General features: G+C 44.5%; 1 protein-coding gene across 1 annotated transcript in view; it reads left to right on the top strand.

The window, feature by feature from the left end:
• Positions 1 to 4266, top strand: part of LPCAT2 (lysophosphatidylcholine acyltransferase 2) — a 36394-nt gene extending 32128 nt beyond the window's left edge. Inside the window, exon 14 of the mRNA XM_083626052.1 lies at positions 879 to 4266. Coding sequence (XP_083482178.1) covers positions 879 to 1108 — 230 coding nt within the window. The 3' untranslated portion in view covers positions 1109 to 4266. The remainder of the gene's footprint in view (positions 1 to 878) is intronic.
• Positions 4267 to 19080: the final 14814 nt, after the last annotated feature.

Genomic DNA, 19080 nt, shown 5'->3' with positions numbered 1-19080 from the left:
TGCTCTGGAAAGTGTGGAACGACACCTGCAACGTCATCTAACCTCCCCGCAAGCAAATGAGAATGAAGGCTCTTTAAAGAGCAAGTGGCGTATAATCTCCTTGCAAACAAATCAGATTGAATGTGCAATAAATGGTCTATCTAGACCAGCGGTTCTCAACCTGTGGGTCCCCAGATGTTGTTGGACTACAACTCCCATCATCCCTGAGCCCTGGCCGTGCTAGCTAGGGGTGATGGGAGTTGTAGTTCAACAACATCTGAGGACCCACAGATACAGAAAGGCTGATCTAGACGTACCCTTAATCATAGTTTAGTGCAGAGGGGAGGAACCTCCAGGCCAAATTGGGGTTCTCAGAGGTATTTATTTGCCCTGCGAGGCTGCTTTTCCCCCAGCCAAGCCTAGCTGCCCCACATCTGATGTCACGGGGAGTCAGGTGTCGGGGAGGTAAAACTGCGACCGAAAAAGAACAATTGGAAGACTTAAAGTGCAATCTCAATTGTTCCTTAACAAGTAGAGCTTGCAATTAGCAGCTTTTGAATTTAGTGCCAAAAGGAAGGCCCAGTCACTCAGATGGGTTTCACTCAGAAGCTCCTAACTGGAGCACCTGAACGGAGCCAGTTTACCCTGACACGGACAGTGGACTTTTGTCTGAACCTAACACTGTGGTTTAATATTAACTGTGGTTTGTTTAAACAATCCAATTTCCCAGTACATGTTTTGAAGTTGGCTAGTCTCAGTCAAACCACGGGTTATCAGTCCAGACGACATGATGAGGTGCACCTCAGCAAAAGCAGAAGCTCAGGCTAAAGCTATGGTTTAACGCAATGCCCAAACTCCCCCAGTGTTAGAAATAACTTCTTGTGCTTCTCGATTTTCAGAAGAGTTCAAGGATTTTGCTCTGAAACATCCTGAATACGCCAAACTGTTCACAACATACCTCGAGCTACAGCGTTGCCAAATATTTCCAGAGACAGAATTTACTTGCAGCACGCCGACTGTGAAAACCCCAGTTTCAGAAATTGCCTCAGTGCCAAGGAATAAAGTTTGTCCTCAGGCCAGTGATGATGACCATTCCAGTGTCGGTGTCTCTGATAAAAAAGAAGACTGAATCTAAAAGGCCGAATATATTTGTGTATGTGTTGATGTTTTGTATTTTATTTTTAATATAAAGAACATACGGATTTTCTTCTTTTTTAAAAAAAGTATATGCCGTTTTTAAATTTTTATCAGAGAAGGCATAGATAAAAAAAAATTAATTGCTTAAAAAATTATCCAACTAGTTTTAATGAGTCAATTATTCTATTATTTTTATTTTTATCACTTGGGCTGCATTAATTGCACCCCTGTTTCATTGGGCTGCTTGCACTGAGGCAAAATGCAATACAATGGTTACTTTCTTGGAAAGAATGCCATTGATTCCCCACCCCCACCCTGCCTTTGTGGCAAATGTTTCCAAACAGTTAAGAACTATTTCTGGACTAGCAAAGCTAACTTGCCCTTTTGGAGCAGAAGTGGAAATGTAAGATCATAAATTATAGGGTTGGACCTTGCATTTGGGGTGACCTATGTATCAGAACTAAGATTATGCTGTCTCCTTTTTTTGTGGTTGTCCTTGTCTACCCCTTCATTCTACCCCCAGAGTCTATGCCTTCCTCCACCTTCCTCTTCCCTTCTCTGAATTAGTATCTGATTTCAGTTCTGTGTACTGACTGGTCTATTGGATGACCACCTTGACTGACACCCCCCCTTTGGAAAAAGGAAAGCACATCATGGCTGTAATATGGGAGAAATCTGGTGGGCTGTACCCTTTTATCCCTCACTGAAGCAGGAAGAAGGTAAGAGAAGTCCTTGCTTGGGAACCGCCTCACTCCCATGCCAAAACCAGCAGTAAGTCTTCCAGTTGGACACTTGATGTGTTGACTGATCAGACGACACCCTCAACGTTCTGGGACAGCTGTACAAGGACTGTATCAGTCCCCAAAATAGTCATAATTTTGCTCCTCACTGTTATTCCATTTGTGGCCCTCTTGAGGGTCATTTTCCAATTGACTGTGTCTGCATTGTACCTACTGAGAAACCAGGCGGGCATGTAGCTCTTCTGATACCTTTCTTGGCCTGTGTCCTGGGGTTAACTTCAACCGGGGAGATGGTAGGATAGAAGAGGAGGGTGTATAGATTAAGAAGAGAAAATCCTCCAAACACTGATACAGATCTGTAACCCCATCCTCAAGGAGCTGCATTTGTCTTTATTTATTTCTTTAATGCAGGAGATCTAATCACGATGTCACACTAGCTGGTCTGATAGTATCCTCACAGGCTATTTTACCAGCCAGCTAACTATCTTTGAAGTTTCTTCAGCAGAGTACATTTGTCTATAGAATAAATGTGTGTGTGTGTTCAGAAAGGGGAACGTGCTCACTCAGGGGATTTTGGCCTTGTAACTATACTGAAAAGCCATTTTACAATATTTTTGCACTCTACAAAATATTGCCTAGTGTTGTCTATCTTAGCCTAACAAATGCCTGTCTTGTCCTTATCTGACCACCTTGGTTGGAAGCGGTCTTCTGGAGTGGAAACTATGTGAATATTATAGGAAATAAATTAAAAATAAAATAATACGGTTTATTTGCACATGATGCTGTATATGGTTGGCTTTGTGCTTAAAATAAGAGCTGGATCTGCTGCTATAGGCTTTCGTGTATGACTGGTACTAGTTCTATGTTTTAAAAATTAGAGCTGTAGATTCAGCAACTGTGTAATGAATGTTTACTCCTAAGATGCTCAGGAGAGAAAGTGGACTGAAGGTGTATGGATTGGTGCAATTTCTGAAGCTAATTGGGGCCTGGCTACTTTATTTGAAATCTGTGGATGCTGCTCCAAGGTGGAAAAGAGGAGTAGAAAGGCATCACATATAAAAACTAAGTGCTCTAGAGTAGAGATAAAGGAGAAATTCAATTCAATGCACATTAGAAAATTTGATCAATTTTGCACTTTCCAAAACAATATCCAAACCAAAACACAGCTTTCCTTCAAATGCCACTCTTACCTGAATTTTGCAATGCAGTTCTCCAACCAATGTTTTTTTTAAAAAAATGCATATATTTGGGGTAAGTGTGGATAGAAATGGACATGCTGAAGAAAATAACATACGAAAGTGCTTGCAGAAATGTAAATATTAGTAAAAGTTGCGTGCCAAAAAACAAAAAGCGTTTATCAGGAGAAATTAGCTCTAAAAGAGTGATGAATTTGCATTAGGATTTTTTTGAGCGAGTCGCGAATTGCTGCGAAATGTGGAGAACTGAATTTAAGATCGGAAAAACAATAAACTTAGAAAATTAAAACTGACATATCCTCCCATCCCTACTCTAGAGTACGGCTTTTTGTAGACAGAAAATGGTATCCTTTTCAAAAGTTTGGGTCCATGTTGTGCAGCATCCATTGAGTAAGACATCCCCTTTGGATTTAAACATAGTGGCTGGTGCTTATTGGGGCTGGTAGGGTGTAAGGCAGGAGCCCAACAGTAGGTGGCGCCAGAGCCAATGACAACTAGAGCCAGATAAGTCTAGTGTTGTTTCCATCCACCTCCCTGATGAGTTCTACAAGAGGCAACACTGAGACTAAGGAGGAGGAAGCTGGTGGTCAGTGCCACCCTCTAGACTAACTGCAAGAAGGCAGGCAGGTGGGGGGTGGCTGAGGGCACACTGTGGCTGGTACGGCAGTGACCTAATGGACCAGCTTCCAGGGTTAATCTTGTGTTGGACTGTAGTCCAATGCTAAGTGCAAGGAAATAGGGCTGATAGCCACATGTGTGCAAAGCAAGCAAGAATTCATTGAAGGAGGAAATGTACTTTTACTAGAGTTATGTCTATAATTGCAGAAGTGAAGCTACTTACATTTCTGGAATTGCACATGAGTTTAAAGAAGCTCTGTTGGGAGAAGGTGGGTGGGAAAACATAGGGGTTCATTTGAAAACATAGGGGTTCTTGCAGACAATATCTGAGTTTCTGGGTCCTAAACAACAAATATCAGGGGAAAACAGTAAAATGCCATCTATACAGTAAAATCTATACAATTTAAACAGTAAAATGCAATCGATAAGCCATAGGTAGGTTATTGCCTTTCAAATTAACAAATAAGGTTGCTATATTGTTTCCATGTGCTTTATGGTTTCCTGTTTATGTATGGTGTTTCCTCTTCAAAGTTTGTGGGTTTTATGTGCTTTTTAAATAAACATCTAAATGATGCAGTGTCTCCATAGATGAAAAACTCCAAATGGTTTCTGAATCATTTTTTATAATTGTTGAAATGAGGTGTTCCTCTGTATTTGGGAACCAAAGACAGAGTGAGGGACCTCCAGATTCCCAGACTGTCCCTGTGCCTTTAACCTCTCAGCTGACCTCCCTATCTCTTTGATGTTAGACTGATATGTCTTATGGTTGCATCCTGTTTACAACTTCCTCCTTCTTCTCACACTTCTCTCTCGGACCTCAAGATGAGAGGTGGCCTTGGAACTACCCTCGAAGAGCAAAGGAGCAAGATTAGCTAGGTTAGAACTAGAGACAATTCTATCCAAGTTATGCACTTCCAGCAATTATTTTGTTATTTTTTTTATTACTTTCAAGTATCTCTCTGTGTGGTTGCAACAGGTAGAGTCTATTCTCTAGCCAGGTTCACTGGCTGTACGCTGCACTCTTAGCATACCAAAGAGCTTCATTAGGTATGTGGGGTCATGCTTCCAAGAACATGCTCAACAGCCAGGGAAGCGAAATCCAATTTGGTATGCATTTAAGGCCGAATCTGTTAAATTCACACTTTCCAGGACAATCTGTGAACCGAAACACAACTAGCCATTGAAATTCGCACGTACCAGAATTTTGTAATGCAGTTCTCCAGCCAGCTAAGGTTTGCAAAAAAATGTGTAAGATATCCTAACCAAATTTTGCCTGATGGTCAGCTGCCCTGCCAATAGAGGAGCTATTTCATTTCAATGACCTTTTTTCATCCATTTCATCCATTACTTTTAAAGCCAAAGTGAAAAAAGCCAAAGATGTTAATAATAATAATAATTCTAAAGAAATTCTCCCTCTCGGGTCGCATTGTAGCAGGCTGTGAGCGCTTAAGAGTCTCACCCTCGATTACTATTTGCAGGAAGTCAGAAGCCAAACCTCTTGTGACATTAAGGAGGTGTGTTTGCCATCTGCTTGAAAATGTGGACATTTCATTAGGAGGGAAGTTAACCTGACATTTCATTAAGCCAAAATGCAAACACAGACATTTAATTTGATCAAAAGGCAGCCAGGCTTTGAAGCCTGGTCCTGCGTATGTTTACTCGGAAGCAAGGCTTACTGAGTTCACTACGACTTGGTCCTCAGACTGCATATTTCATTGGGGGGGGGGAGCCTGCAGTGGGGGGTTTTAATTGCTTCTTGTTTCTTGAGATACAAGAGAACCTAAGGAGAGAAATATTTTTACATGATAAACAGATAACAGTCAGTAAGCTAAAGGTAAAGGACCCCCGGATGGTAAGTCCAGTCAAAGGCGACTATGGGGTGTGGCACTCATCTCGCTTTTCAGGCCAAGGGAGCCAGCGTTTGTCCACAGACAGCTTTCTGGGTCATGTTGCCAGCATGACATCTGCTCAACAACCAAAGTTAATTTTCCCCTCCCACTCTTATTTCAAAGCAATTTTTGTCTTTGTATCAGAAAAGCATCTGGCCAATTTGGTTGCCAATAAATATTGCTGCAAACATTTCTGACATCATGGCCTTTCCAATGAGTGGCTCCTGTCTAGGTTTGTTGATTGTCTTACTTTAAATGTTGTGAGGATCCTATGCCCTTTTAAAATGTGCTTTTTGGGGGTGGGGGGTTATTGGGTGGTTGTTTTTATTTTGATTATGTATTTTGTGGTTTTCTATTTTGATTTTATTCTGTGAACTGCCCTGAGACCTCTAAGTATAGGGTGGTATATAAATTCTAACAACAGCAGCAGCAGCAGGAGCAGCAGCAGCAGCAGCAGCAGCAGCAGCAGCAGCAGCTTCTGGTGCAACAGGACATTGTGACAAGTGCCAGAGCTCATGGAAATGCTGTTTACCTTTTCGCCACAGTGGTACCTATTTACCTACTTACACTGGTGTGCTTTTGAACTGCTAGGTTGGCAGGAGCTGGGACAGAGCAACGGGAGCTCACCACCGTTGCATGGATTCAAACCACTGACCTTCCAGTCTGCAAGCCCAAAGAGGCTCGGTGGTTGACACACACACACCCAGTCTGTACAGGATGGATGAATCTGCCAGTTCTACTTAGCTAGGTTACTCAATTTTTTATCTTAAATTCAAGGTTGTTAAGAGACCCCTATTCCCTCTCTCGGAGGTACAATTCACAGAATATGTCAACACTCAATCTCTCTTCCCAAGGAATTTAGGGATTTGTAGCTCTTGGAGGAGAATAATGGTCTCCTAACAACAACTTACCACAGTTTCTGGGATTCTTTGGGGAAAATAATGACCCTTTAAAGTGGTGTGCTACTGCTTTAACAGTGCAGATGAGGTCTTATAGCACATGAATCAGGCTGCTGAAATGATCAAACAAAGAATGAAGGCTCCTTATCTTCATTCCACCCCCCATATAAATTTTTATTGAAACTTTAGGCTCCTTCTCTTCAGATGTTCTTGCTGTACGTGTAGATTCCAGGGGATGTGACTCCCCACTCGCGCTTTGGGGACAGCAAAGCCACCCTCATCAGATTATGGTTTTGTCACAACTATGGAATCTGAGAGATGTTCACCCTGTGAGTCAGGATCACTTGATCCCAGCTGTGTGAGAGCCAGCTGAGATGTGCTTGGCGATGAGAGAAGGGCAATCAGAGATGCTCTTCTAATTCTTACCTTACAGGTTGTCAGGTTCTGGGTGTTGGTGTTATCCTGAAAGCTGGCAAGGGAGAGTAGAGAAAGGGTGCCCTCTGGTGGATCCACGGCTTATATTGCCTAAGACATGCCCCACAGTGAGAAGACATAAGAGGGCTCCTCCATGCAACCCATCTTTGAGGATTCATGCTAATTTTTTTACACAGAGGTTAGATTATACCCAAGCATTCATTCTGGTTGTTTTGTGGGCCAGTTATATGACAGTAAACATTTGATCTGATTGGCTGGTGTGGTATTTAAACATCTTCCCTTTATACTTTTGTTCATTCCAAACTTTTCGCTGCCACCTTCTGAAACGGAAAAGGCCTAGTTGACATAGAGATAGATGATAGATAGATAGATAGATGATAGATAGGCCTTTTCCATTGTGTGTGTGTGTGTGTGTGTGTGTGTGTGTGTGAGTGAGAGAGAGAGAGAGAGAGAGAGAGCTGTCAACTTTTCCCTTTTCTTGTGAGGAATCCTATTCAGAATAAGGGAATTTCCCTTAAAGAAAGGGAAATGTTGACAGCTATGGTGTGTGTGTTGATGTTTCATCATTGTGCCAGAGTGACAGAGTGCTTTAATCCACTTTAAATGAGCAATCCCACATCACTCCCTCAAAATACTGACAGTGTCCTAATGAGAGAGGCTTCCACACGTTGCGTTCAGCGAGTGCACAACCTGTGTACAGAGGCAGTAGGGCCATATACCTGTACGGTTATTCACATGTAACACTTAGGGAGCTTACAGTCTTTGAACATAGTAGTTGAGTTTTACAAAGCAACATATATGTACCCTGTCACAGAAACACTTGTCCACATGCAGAGAGAGCTTGCACCTCCCTCTTTTCCTGGGTAACATGTAAATGAGCCTTTGGCACTGGAAGGCCAATATCTGACCCCACACACTGCTAAGGTCCCAACGAAATCTGTGCCCACTTCTTCCACATCTCTTTTGTTTATGAGCCATTGAACATGGATCATGCCTATTGCTTGCCTGGATGGAAGGAATTGTGGCTTAAAAAATAAATAAAAATAAAACTGGTTGTCTTATAATATAGTGTGCTCACATCTAACGCAGGAGAGCTGGGTTTCATATGGCTAATGTGCTTATGTGAAAGTCGTGCATAGTCAAAATTGTGCTACCCTTGGAGCCGTCCCACAGCTAGCCAGCCTGGGGTGAAGAGAGAGCACCCCCTCTAGTCCCAGAGCTGGCGTGCCAAGCAGGCCTTGGCTGGGAGGCAAGGCTGAGAACTTAAAAGCACTTTTTGCACCAGGTCTGCTTGGGGTTACCCATCACAAAAAGTGCTTTTAAGCTCTCTGCCTTGCTTTTGGGGGCAAGGCACGCGGACTCGTGGAGTACTAGGGACAATCTCAGTTCCTGTGCGATCTCACAAGATAATCCATACCCATCCTGTGTATGGTTGAAATCATGCAAGTTAAATGGGCGTCAGATGTGGGTTCTCTCTCTCTTTTTCTCTCTCTGAAGTTGGAGCTCCCTGGAGTTGCCCAGATTCATCACCTGTTATGTCCCATTCACATATCGCTTAAAAGCAAAAATAAGAACACACTGGAGTCCAGCTGGTAAGCAAGAAAGGTCCTTTACTTACTGTTGCTTCATATTCACAACAATGGCTTCAGATTCCAAACTACATGGCTGGAGCTACTTTCATGGCATCCTCGTACCAGGAAAAAGGGAGAAGACAGAGAGTGAGCAGGAGGAAGGGGCAGAGGTTAGGTGTTCAGTGGGAAGCCACCATTCCATATTCCCTGACTACCTCTTCGTCCCATCCCTGCCTCCTACTGGCTGGAGGCATGCAAGGTTGCTTATGCCCAACAAGATAAAGGCTCACACAAATTTACAGCCTAAGTTGTACAAGGCTTCATAGGCGGGACCAGCCTGTCCACGAGGCAAGGTGAGGCAGCAGGCTCCTGAGGGTGACACCGCCAGGCAGCTGACACTTGGCACTGCCAGGCTGCTGTCAGATGCTTGCCACCCCCTCCTGCTCCACCATGACACCAACCCCACTGCCACACCTCCTCCTCTGATGCCTGGAGGTGGCCCAGGGAAGCCCCCTTCCAATGGTGATGCTCTGCAAGCACTTTTCCTCTAGGAGAAGCACTCGTGGGGCCTCACCCCCTCCTTTCCGATTGTGATGATCTGCAGGCACTTGTGGAGTCTTGCCCGCCCCCAAATGCCTAGCCCCACTCCCCATGATGCTGATTTTCACACTCCTTCCTTTTCTCATCCCAATGCTGCCTGCCATCTCACTGAACTGGTAGGGGAGCCATTACCAGCACCCTGAATTGGGCCTGGAGGCAGACCAGTTGCCAGTGCAGCTGCTATAACAAGTGAGTCGTGTCAGAGGCTGTTTTAGAGTGGCATGACTGGTGCGCTGCAGGGGGCGCCAAAACAATGCTGTAGAACCGAGTGTGAGAGGCTCGGGGGGGGGGGGCACACCGAATGGTTAGCATTGCACAGGGCACTGCTGAAATCTGAAAAACCCAAAGTCCTTCATTGGTCATATACTCCCCGTAACCAGCCCTGATCAACAATCTGGCTGCAGCTCTTTGGGCCAGTTGCAGTTTCTGATTTTCAGAGGCAGCCCCACGTAGAGCACATTACAGGAATCTAAATGGGATGTGTCTCATTGCGGCTACGTGAATTTTCGTGATGGCTGTAGAAAAAATTCACAAGCTGGTGCACGCAATGTGGCAAACTGAAGATGGGCCACATCAGAAGCTGAAATGCATGGATTTGCCCTTCTTTACCCACAGGAAGGACACAGCAGGCCAGAAGTTTTCTCCTACCTCATTCTGCTGCAGCGTCTCATTTCCCAGACCAAATGTGCTTCAATTAAGCTCCTCTCTTCTAACCTTTTTGCTTATCAGTTCAACTTTATCTAATATAAACTACTAAGGCTTCTTTGGATCAATTATACCTCCTCCCCTATGTAATTTCTAAAGCTTAATATCTCTGTTACTTGTCAGCCCCTGGGGCAAAGTTGTCCGACTGACTCCTATAAACAATCTCAAGCCTTTAATTCAATTGCATCTTCTTCTTCTCTTTCTTTTTTTACCACAGCCCAGGCAATTAACGTAACTCTTTTATGGACAAGGAGCCTCTTTAGAAATAATCCAATAGCTCATATTAAAATATAGGCCCTCGCAAGAGCTGCCAAATAACTTGTCATAACTCTTGAGGACGGAGTTTCCAGCTTCTTTCATTTTGAAGCCATCAGCTCAAGAAGCAGGGCTTCCAAGCAATGCACATGACAGGAGGACACACCCTTGGAGGTTCTCCTGGGGCCAGTCAGTGAAACATTACTTTATGTACCCTTAGAGAGAGATTTGTAAGAACATAAGAAGAGCCTGCTGGGTCAAGCCAAAGGCCCATCTAGCCAAGTATCCTGTTCTCACAGGGACCAACCAGATCCCTCTGGCAAGCAGGACCCCCAAGCAAAAGAGCCCCCTCCCTTCCTGCAGTTTCCAGCAACTGGTATTCAGAAGCATTGTTGCCTTTCACTGTTGTGGCAGAGCATAGCCATTATGGCTAGCAGCCATTGGTAGCCCTCTCCTCCATGAATATATCTTGGCATTCCATAGTCAGTGTTTTAAAAGTACATAATTTGTTTTTAAACTGCTTCTAGTGCTGTATTTTAAACTGGCCCAACCCACCCCAACACCTCTGCGTGAAGGCTGAGTTAATAATATAATAATATTATATTAATATTATATTAATATGATGATGATGTATAAAAACTGCAGCTATAAAAACAATTTTAAAATATTACTTATATAAAAACAGGTAAATCAACCATTCCTTACTGAGTGACAGTAAAGGATATATAATGTGATCCTCATCAGCAAGAGGATATGTTTTCTATTATACAAATCCTTCTACAGGATGACCTAAATGCTTAAAAAAAATGATTCTCTCAAAGTTGGAGAGCCTAAAATGACAGATGTTCCCAATCTTAAAATTTCACATTATGCCGCAGCAGCCAAAATTGGCTCTCCCCGCAACCCAAACCTCCCCTGTCAGAACTTCTGCAACAATAAAAGCTTCCACTCATCTACCAAAACTTTCTTCTAACATTCAGAAGAAGAAGAAAAATCTGGATTCTTTTGTGAATAATTTGATCTGTACAACTGCTTTTGAGAGTGAGTGGGATATGCAGAATTTAGAGCCTATAAATGCTGAAAAAACATGGAGATTTTGGCACAAGCTGAAACGGTATGGGCAAGCTCTCACTTGGAGATACTAGGGGTAGAGATTAGGTTAGTAGTGCTTGGAGTAAGGCCATGGCTCTATGGCAGAATATCTGCTTTGCATGCAGCAGGTCCTAGATTTAAATTAAGACAATTGAAACCCACAAAAAAAAAAAAAATCACATACCCTCAGAGGTGTTAATTTCACAGTTTTCATGTCCAGTATCATGTTTTTGATTTTCTCCTGAAAGTCAGTAATGAGTGAGGCAGATGCACCTCACCAGGAAGAGTATTCCACAAACAGGGAGCCACCACCAAGAATGCCCTATTATGGGTCAATGCCAACTGGGCGGCAGCTGGAGGCAAAAGCACCAAAAAGAGATCCCCAGCCAAGCACAGGGCCTGAGATGGTTGTGACTGATTTTGGCTAATATTAGTAAAGCATCCCTGCTGCATTTGGGAGTCCTTGTGCACATTCTGCTGAATGAGGTCCCAGACATCCACCCCAAATGTCTGCCCTGCCACAATCAAGAGTCTGCAAGCATGCTCCTCTATTTGTCTGTAAAACATTGTAGCGCATGGAACAGGGAATGACTGCACAGGCCTTGGGGAACCTCTGCAACTTGCGTATGCCGGGAGTAACCAAGTCAGTGCCTTCTATATGTTGCTGGACTCCCAACATCCATCAACCACAGTTGGCATAACCAACAAATACTAAGGGCTGGTGAGAGTGGGCAGAGCTCTCTCTCTCTCTCTCTCTCTCTCTCTCTCTCTCTCTCTCTCTCTCTCTCTCTCTCTCTTCCCTGCACATCAGGTTCTCTTTGCAGGCTTTCAAACTAGACAAGAGCAAAAATGGAGACTGCTGTGTAATTGCAAATATTCTACTGGTTTTGTTTTGTTTTTTAAAGGGGTGGTGGCAAAGGTTTTATAGGATCTGATGAAAAGGCAGAGTATAAGCTTGCTTGTTTTGAAACCCAAGGTACCCAGTGGAGGCTGATCTGTTGGGGCAAGTGGGGCACTGCCCCCCCAACCTGAATCTGCCCTCAGCCAGCCTTCACCTGCCTGCCTTCTCCATGACAAATGGCCCTGGACTGGCAGCTTCCTCTCTCCTTAGTCTCAGCGTTACCCTCATAAAAGTTAGCAGCGATGAGGAGGAGGAGGACAAGACTGGAATGATTAGCTCCACCTCTTGCTTGGGCTCCCTGCCTTCTGCACTTTTTCCGCCCCTCGTTGATCCCACCCAAAGGCAACATCTCTCCTTAGGCTGTGCCTCTGTCAAAGAAAGCAAAGAAAAGCTAGCCTATCTATGCACGAGTTTTAAGGCTTCTTTCAACCCGTAGCTTCTGTGTTTAAACAGCTGCTGCCTTTCCAGCCAAGAGCTCGTTGAATTTATCGCCCATGTCAGCTAATGTTTGCAAAGCAGTACAGCAGGTCTTCCTAGACTGCAATAGTTTCTGGACCTCATTCTCTGCTGTGATTTTCACTTCATATTTCAGCTTGAAAACATCGCTGCTGAAGGCTTTGAAATGGTTTGGGCACCTTCCATCATGGCTGCGGAGCGAAGGAGGTTGTTAATCCTTACAAGGCGAAAGGTGTGATTTGCAGAAAATTAGGCTCATACTAAAATTCATTCCATTTTTCCTTCTCTCTCCACTACTTGCCATACCTTCTCCCAAAGAATCCTGGGCATTGTCATTTGGGCTGCCTTCACACAGCTGTTTGGTCCACTTCCCCGACATTTCCCTAGCTGTTAATTTCTATAGTATTTTTGAGCTTTCACAGGACATAAAAGCCACTTCTGGGAAGTCAATGCTGAAGACTCATTCCTGTGTTGTTTGATTTCAGGAAAAACCCTGAAAAACAAGGGGAATAAAGTGACAGAATCTGGACCAGTATACAGGCAGACCATTCTTTCCTGGGAAAAGAGGAGCACGCATGTATGAAAGGGTGGGGGAACAGCTATGTTGTCCAATGATGTTCACTGTTGTGTCATACCACGCCCACTGGTGCAAATGAAATATAGCACAACATGTGGCATATTGGTCAAAATGCTCCGGTTCTGTAAAACAACAAGTACAGGAGTATGAAAGGAATGTTAGAAAACAGGACAGAAGGACATACATTGCAACCAGGGAAACAAATGTGATTATTTCCCAGGAGTGCATGCACCCTTGGTGAAGATATTCTTGGGCTGTGTACACATTCCTACTTACTCTGTCTCTAGTTCACTTCTACCACTGGTGCTGGAAGCCAAGTAACCAAGGTGTTTGCCACAGTTCAAAGGTGTCCTATATAGCTTCTTGAGAAACACTTCTACTGGATGCCCTTTCCCTCCAACCAGTTTCCATTTGATCTGAAAATGGAAGCTGATGTGTGTGCGTTCCAGGCACCAATGGCACATGCTCAGATAACAGCACATGCACAAGCGACAGCTTCAGTGAACTGGAGTTCAGGGTGAGGAAACAAATCAGGTAATGGGCTTCAGATGAAGACATCCCTGCCCATCTCCGGTACATACAGCAAGGTAAGATTGTGACTTGAAACACAGTTGGAGGGTAAACAATCTCACTGCATTTCAAGCTGCCAATGTGTGCAGAGTCTTAGTTAGAGGTGGGTGGGAAACGTTGGCAGGTACTGCTGGGCTACATCTCCCATCAGTCCTGACCACTGGCCATACTGGTTGGGGTTGATGGGAGTTAACTATGGGAGCACATTGTTAAACGATGGAAGGCACTGATAACCAATGGTGGTTTTAAAAGATTAGACAAATTCATGGAGGCAAAAGTTCTCAATGACTGCTAGCCATGATGGCTATGCTCTGCCTCCACAATCAAATGTAGTAATGCTTCTGAATATGAGCTTCTGGAAACTGCAGGGGAAGGAACTGCTCCTGTTCTCAAGTCCTGCTTACAGGCTTCTTATAGGCACCTGGTTGGCCATTGTGAGAACCAGATGTTGGACTAGATGGGCCATTGGCCTGATCCAGCAGAGTCTTCTTTTGTTCCTATATTCATATGTTCTCATCCAGCAGGCTCTTTTTATGTGCTCTAGAGGCTGTTCATGTATTACACTGAATGCAGGTGAAACCTGTCTCTATGCATGTATAAATGTTTGTGTGAAAGGGATTTGTTGATTTGGGCAGCTCAACTATCCGTGCACACATGTACTCAGACTGTACACCAGTTGGATGCAATGTGTGAACACCACTTCTCTCTCCACCTAGGAGTGCCTGCTGTGTCTCTCCCCATCTCCTTTTGCATTTGTAAATGTAGCAAGCATTACAAAAATGTCCTACTTTCTCCAGTGGTGCAGTGAGGCAGGGAAAGGCAGGGATGAAACACAACCACTTGTTTCACAGCAGGAAGGACGACACCATCTCCTGGGGTGCTATCTGCCTGTTTTCTGTATGCCAAATAAATAAAGCTCCCCACCCTCTCGAGAGAGAAACCTACCCAATAAGCAAAGCGAAGGTAGTCTAACATGGTTAAGTACTAAACAACACCACTGTCTATTTATATGCTACCTTTTCATAGTTAAAACCATGCTCAAGGTGGCTTGCAGCATGGTAAGAGTTACATAATTAGAAAACATATGTATAACAAAAGCAGTCATAAGCAATATATTGAAAATATCAACAATTATGCAATAAAACCAAACAATCCCCACACAACGGAAAGGAGGTGTGGAGGGGCTCTTCACTTAAAGGGTGGCTGAATGCGTTGAAGAACTGAGTGCTGTGGGACCCCAGACATTTGCCACCTTAATTTGCCCACAGCCATCTATAAGGTAAAGGTAAAGGTACCCCTGCCCGTACGGGCCAGTCGTGTCCGACTCTAGGGTTGTGCGCCCATCTCACTTAAGAGGCCGGGGGCCAGCGCTGTCCGAGGACACTTCCGGGTCACGTGGCCAGTGTGACAAGCTGCATCTGGCGAGCCAGCGCAGCACACGGAAACGCCGTTTACCTTCCCACTAGTAAGCGGTCCCTATTTATCTACTTGCACCCGGGGGTGCTTTCGAACTGCTAGGTTGGCAGGCACTGGGACTGAGCAATGGGAGCGCACCCCGCCGCGGGGATTTGAACCGCCGACCTGACGATCGGCAAGTCCTAGGTGCTGAGGTTTTACCCACAGCGCCACCCGCGTCCCATCTCAATGATCCATCTATATCCACATGCAAATATTTTGCAAATTGGTGCAATGTGCCTGTGCCCTGCCATCGAGTCTTTTAAGTAGCAACACTACTAGAGGTCAGAAAGAAAGCAGGAGATATATAGATTTCACCACCCAAAAAGAATTGTCTATCCTCTGGTCTGATCCAGCCTCTCTTCAAAGTTTAAAGCATCTCAGGTCTCGGGGTGATCAATGCCACCAACTGAAGGCACCAGATTCTCCTCACCCCCACCCCACCCAAGCAAAAGCAAACACAGCCAGATTGTTTTCTATATCCCCTTTCTCCCTTGCCTGCAACTGCTTCAAGTGCTGTCAAGCCCCATTAGGCACAACGTGGTCCAGACTGATTCAAGATTAAGCCCTTTTTTGGTGAAATCCAATTGAGGACTTTTCTTACCTTGAGGGGGCGGCTGATATTACATTAACTAAGGCTGCCCACACTTTTCCACCCAGAAGCTCCGCAGAAAGAGAGAGAGGGAGAGGGGGAGAGAGAGGATCAAATTCTTCAGGGGAAACAACTATTGGGGAGAGAGAAGGGGTTTCTGGGGCACCCCCTCCTTAATGCACTGAAGATCAAACCCACTCCCCACTCCAAAGTCTTGAGCCTTCAGGAGAGAAAAGAATCCTTCCAGCTGCTCCAGGCTAAACCTACTTTCTCCAGTAAGGGAAAGCGATCAGGATGCTCCAGGGCAAAACATCTGGGAGGTTTTTATTAATACAGTAATTCAATCACGTGGAAAGAAGAGAGACACAGAGGTTTAAAAAGCTCTCTGGTGCCTTGCCTACAGCTTTCCCTCTGGTCCCAAAGGAGAGCCGGGTCTGCGACACTCATCCTGCCCTGCTGGTCCTATATATCTCTCACCCACCAAGCTCTGCAACCTTTGGGGCATGGGACATCTATCTTGGTTGAGTGTCGCCTTCTGCTAAGAGAATTAACCTGTCTGCTGGTGAGTTTTCATATGACCTCTGTTAAAGCAGGGGTTGGTTTTGTGGGGGTGGGTTGGGTTAAGTTTTGCAGGGTTTTGAAGAAGCAAGGTGTGACCTCTGTCTCTATACACAACAATATTGTCTATTTTATGCAGTAGGGAGGAGTGGGTCTGGTGTTTTCAGTTTCTCTTTCTTTCTCATTTTTCCAATCTGAAATTCAATTCTCCACATTGCTATATAAGGTTGTGGGGGTTTTTTTTATGTCTTCATGAAAATTTACGTGCTAATTTCTCCCATTTTCTGTATGCCATTTTTGCCAAGTATTTTTGCAAAACAATGTTCCCGGCTGTGATGCATTTTTGTATGTTATTGTCATTAATATAGGCTCTCACTCTCTCTTTTGCACACTTTACCCTAATATATACATTTTGTACACATTACTTGGATGGAGAACTGCATTGCAAAATTCAGAGAAATGCATACATTTCAAACACTGCCTGCGTTTTTGGTCCTCATAGTGTTTTGGAAAGCACCAATTAGATGTGCCTTTAAATGTGAACTGAACTGAATTTTTGCTCCATCTACAGTGTGCAGATGTGTGTGCTAATGTGCACAGCATCATCATGGCAGAGTGTGTGTCAGTCTGCTGCACTGCCTGACTGTGTCTTCCATATGTGTCTTCCATGTACAAGGTGTGAAATTTGTCTCAACAATGGGCCTGGCAAAACCTTAACAGTGTGTATCTGAAGCACAGTTGTGTAAGGCAGTGCATAGCTGGTTGTGTTTGGGTTCTCTCTTGTGTGTCTGTGTGGAGGCATGTTTGTGTGAACAGTTCCTCTGCAATAGCTTTGGCTAACCCTGGTTCTGTTTACACTGTAATTGTAGGTAAATCCTGAGAACCGCCATTTACCTCTCATTTCATGCATACGCATTCTAGGAACTATGAAGAATGGGAGTGGGGAATCTTTGATCCTCCAGATGTTGCTGAACTTCAAGTTTGAAATCCCATTGATTTTCATGAGAAGGAAAAACATGTGCTTAACATTCTTCTTAGGCTGAAATCAATGAAGTAAAAAAAAACACACACACCAAAAACTCTTGATTTGGGCTAGATTGCCCCAGGGGATGAGATGTGTCACTGTTGCCCACTTCCTTCAGGGCACACAGATTGGTTAGGCAGACATTATTTTTTTAATGCATTATTGAAACTGATTTCCCTACCCTTTGTTGTTTCCTACTCTCTGATTCAAAGCTGAATTTGGCTTGTTTTTATTCTTTACCCTTCACTCCAATAAGTGGAACAAGGGCAAACATTTTATAGCACAAATTGGACCACTGTTGGATTGCGGTTTGAGCTTGTGAATGTGTCTGTGTGAATGAGAGACAGACAGACAGATGTCTGCTAAAAACACGGGAATAACTATGTTGGATGAAGACTATGAAGGGATGGAGCAGGGAGAGGAATTCACTTCAGATCTCATTTAAAGATGAAGATAACTTCTCAAAGCAATATGCAAACCAAAATGCAGCTTTATTTTAGACTTCACTCTTCACCATATTTTGGGAGGTGGTGTGAAAATGCATGTACTGGGGAAAAGTGTGTGTAAAAATGCACATTTTGCTGAAAAGAACACATGAAGATGCATCATACTAGGGGAAATTACTTGCCAAATATTCCATTAGGCAAGCTTGCAATCCAAAAAAATGCATATAGTAGGAGAAAGTTGCACTAAACTGCTGATGGGTTTTCATTGGGACTTTTTGTTTTTGTTTTTTTAAAGCAAACTGATGTGGAAATGTGGAGCACTGAACTGAAGGTTTGAAAAATGAGGCACTAAGAGAAACTGAAATCGACATATTTGCCCATTCATACCGACATGACATAACTATTCCAGAAGGAATTAAAGCCACCCTCTGGACTATGTTTTGATTTTGTTGTTTGGGGAGGGGTAGTACTTCTGGTGGAGGACATGTTATGCTCCTTCTGGGCTAGTTTGTCCAACTTTGGTCCCCACATTGCATTCAGCTCTCACCTGTGCCTCCTAAAAGCTGTCAGCATGTGACAGCGGCTACACCCCAAGAATGGCTTTGATTAGCTGGCAAAATCAGGTGAGGGTAGCCAATTGGTCTCAAAACAAGTCAGGGACTTCCCATGCATGCAAAGACAGGCTCTGGTGGGTTGAGTGGGTGAGACCAATAATGGGTTCAGTGGTCAAGAAGACAGTTTCTGAATGTGCTGTAGAGGGAAGTGAGGGGCAGATGAGGCTCATTAATCTAGGAAGGTAGCCCATCTAGGAGAAGGGAAACTCTGATCCTAAACCTCCGCTCCCTTGTGGGATATCTTCAGGAGAAGAAAATGCTAAGGAGTAAACCCTAAACAAATCCAGAGTGGAATCCTTAAGATTGTTGGATGGCACCTTGTATGCCTCCATCCGGCAACCCCTGCAGCCAAGCTGGTGCCAAATGTATTGCTCTGCTTTCCTTTGGACCACATCAGTGAGGCAGAGAGCCAGGTATTGTTGTCTGAGCAGCCCAGGACCTCCATACTCACTGCCCATGCTTGCCCCCTGGGTAGTTCATTTAAGTCAGGGGTTGGCAAGGTTTACCTCGCCTGGGCTGGTTCACTCCAGCAGAGATCCCTCTGTGGGCCAGATTGTGCGCATGTGTGAGCAAGCGCGCCCACGATTTCCGGCGTCTGCGCAGGCACAATTTCCAGCACCGTGGAAATGAGTTCCCGCGCTGCGCCGCACCAGTTTAGTGCAGTGTGCAGGGACTCGCCAAGCGGGCGGCTTGGTTCGGGGGCGGCTTGTGGGCTGGTTAAATGACCCCCGTGGGCCACTTGTGGCCCATGGGCCTTAGGTTGCCTACCCC

This window comes from Podarcis filfolensis (genome assembly GCF_964270895.1).
Source record: "Podarcis filfolensis genome assembly, chromosome: 8".
In the NCBI taxonomy this organism is placed as follows: domain Eukaryota; kingdom Metazoa; phylum Chordata; class Lepidosauria; order Squamata; family Lacertidae; genus Podarcis; species Podarcis filfolensis.
This window is presented reverse-complemented; position numbering and strand designations above follow the sequence as displayed.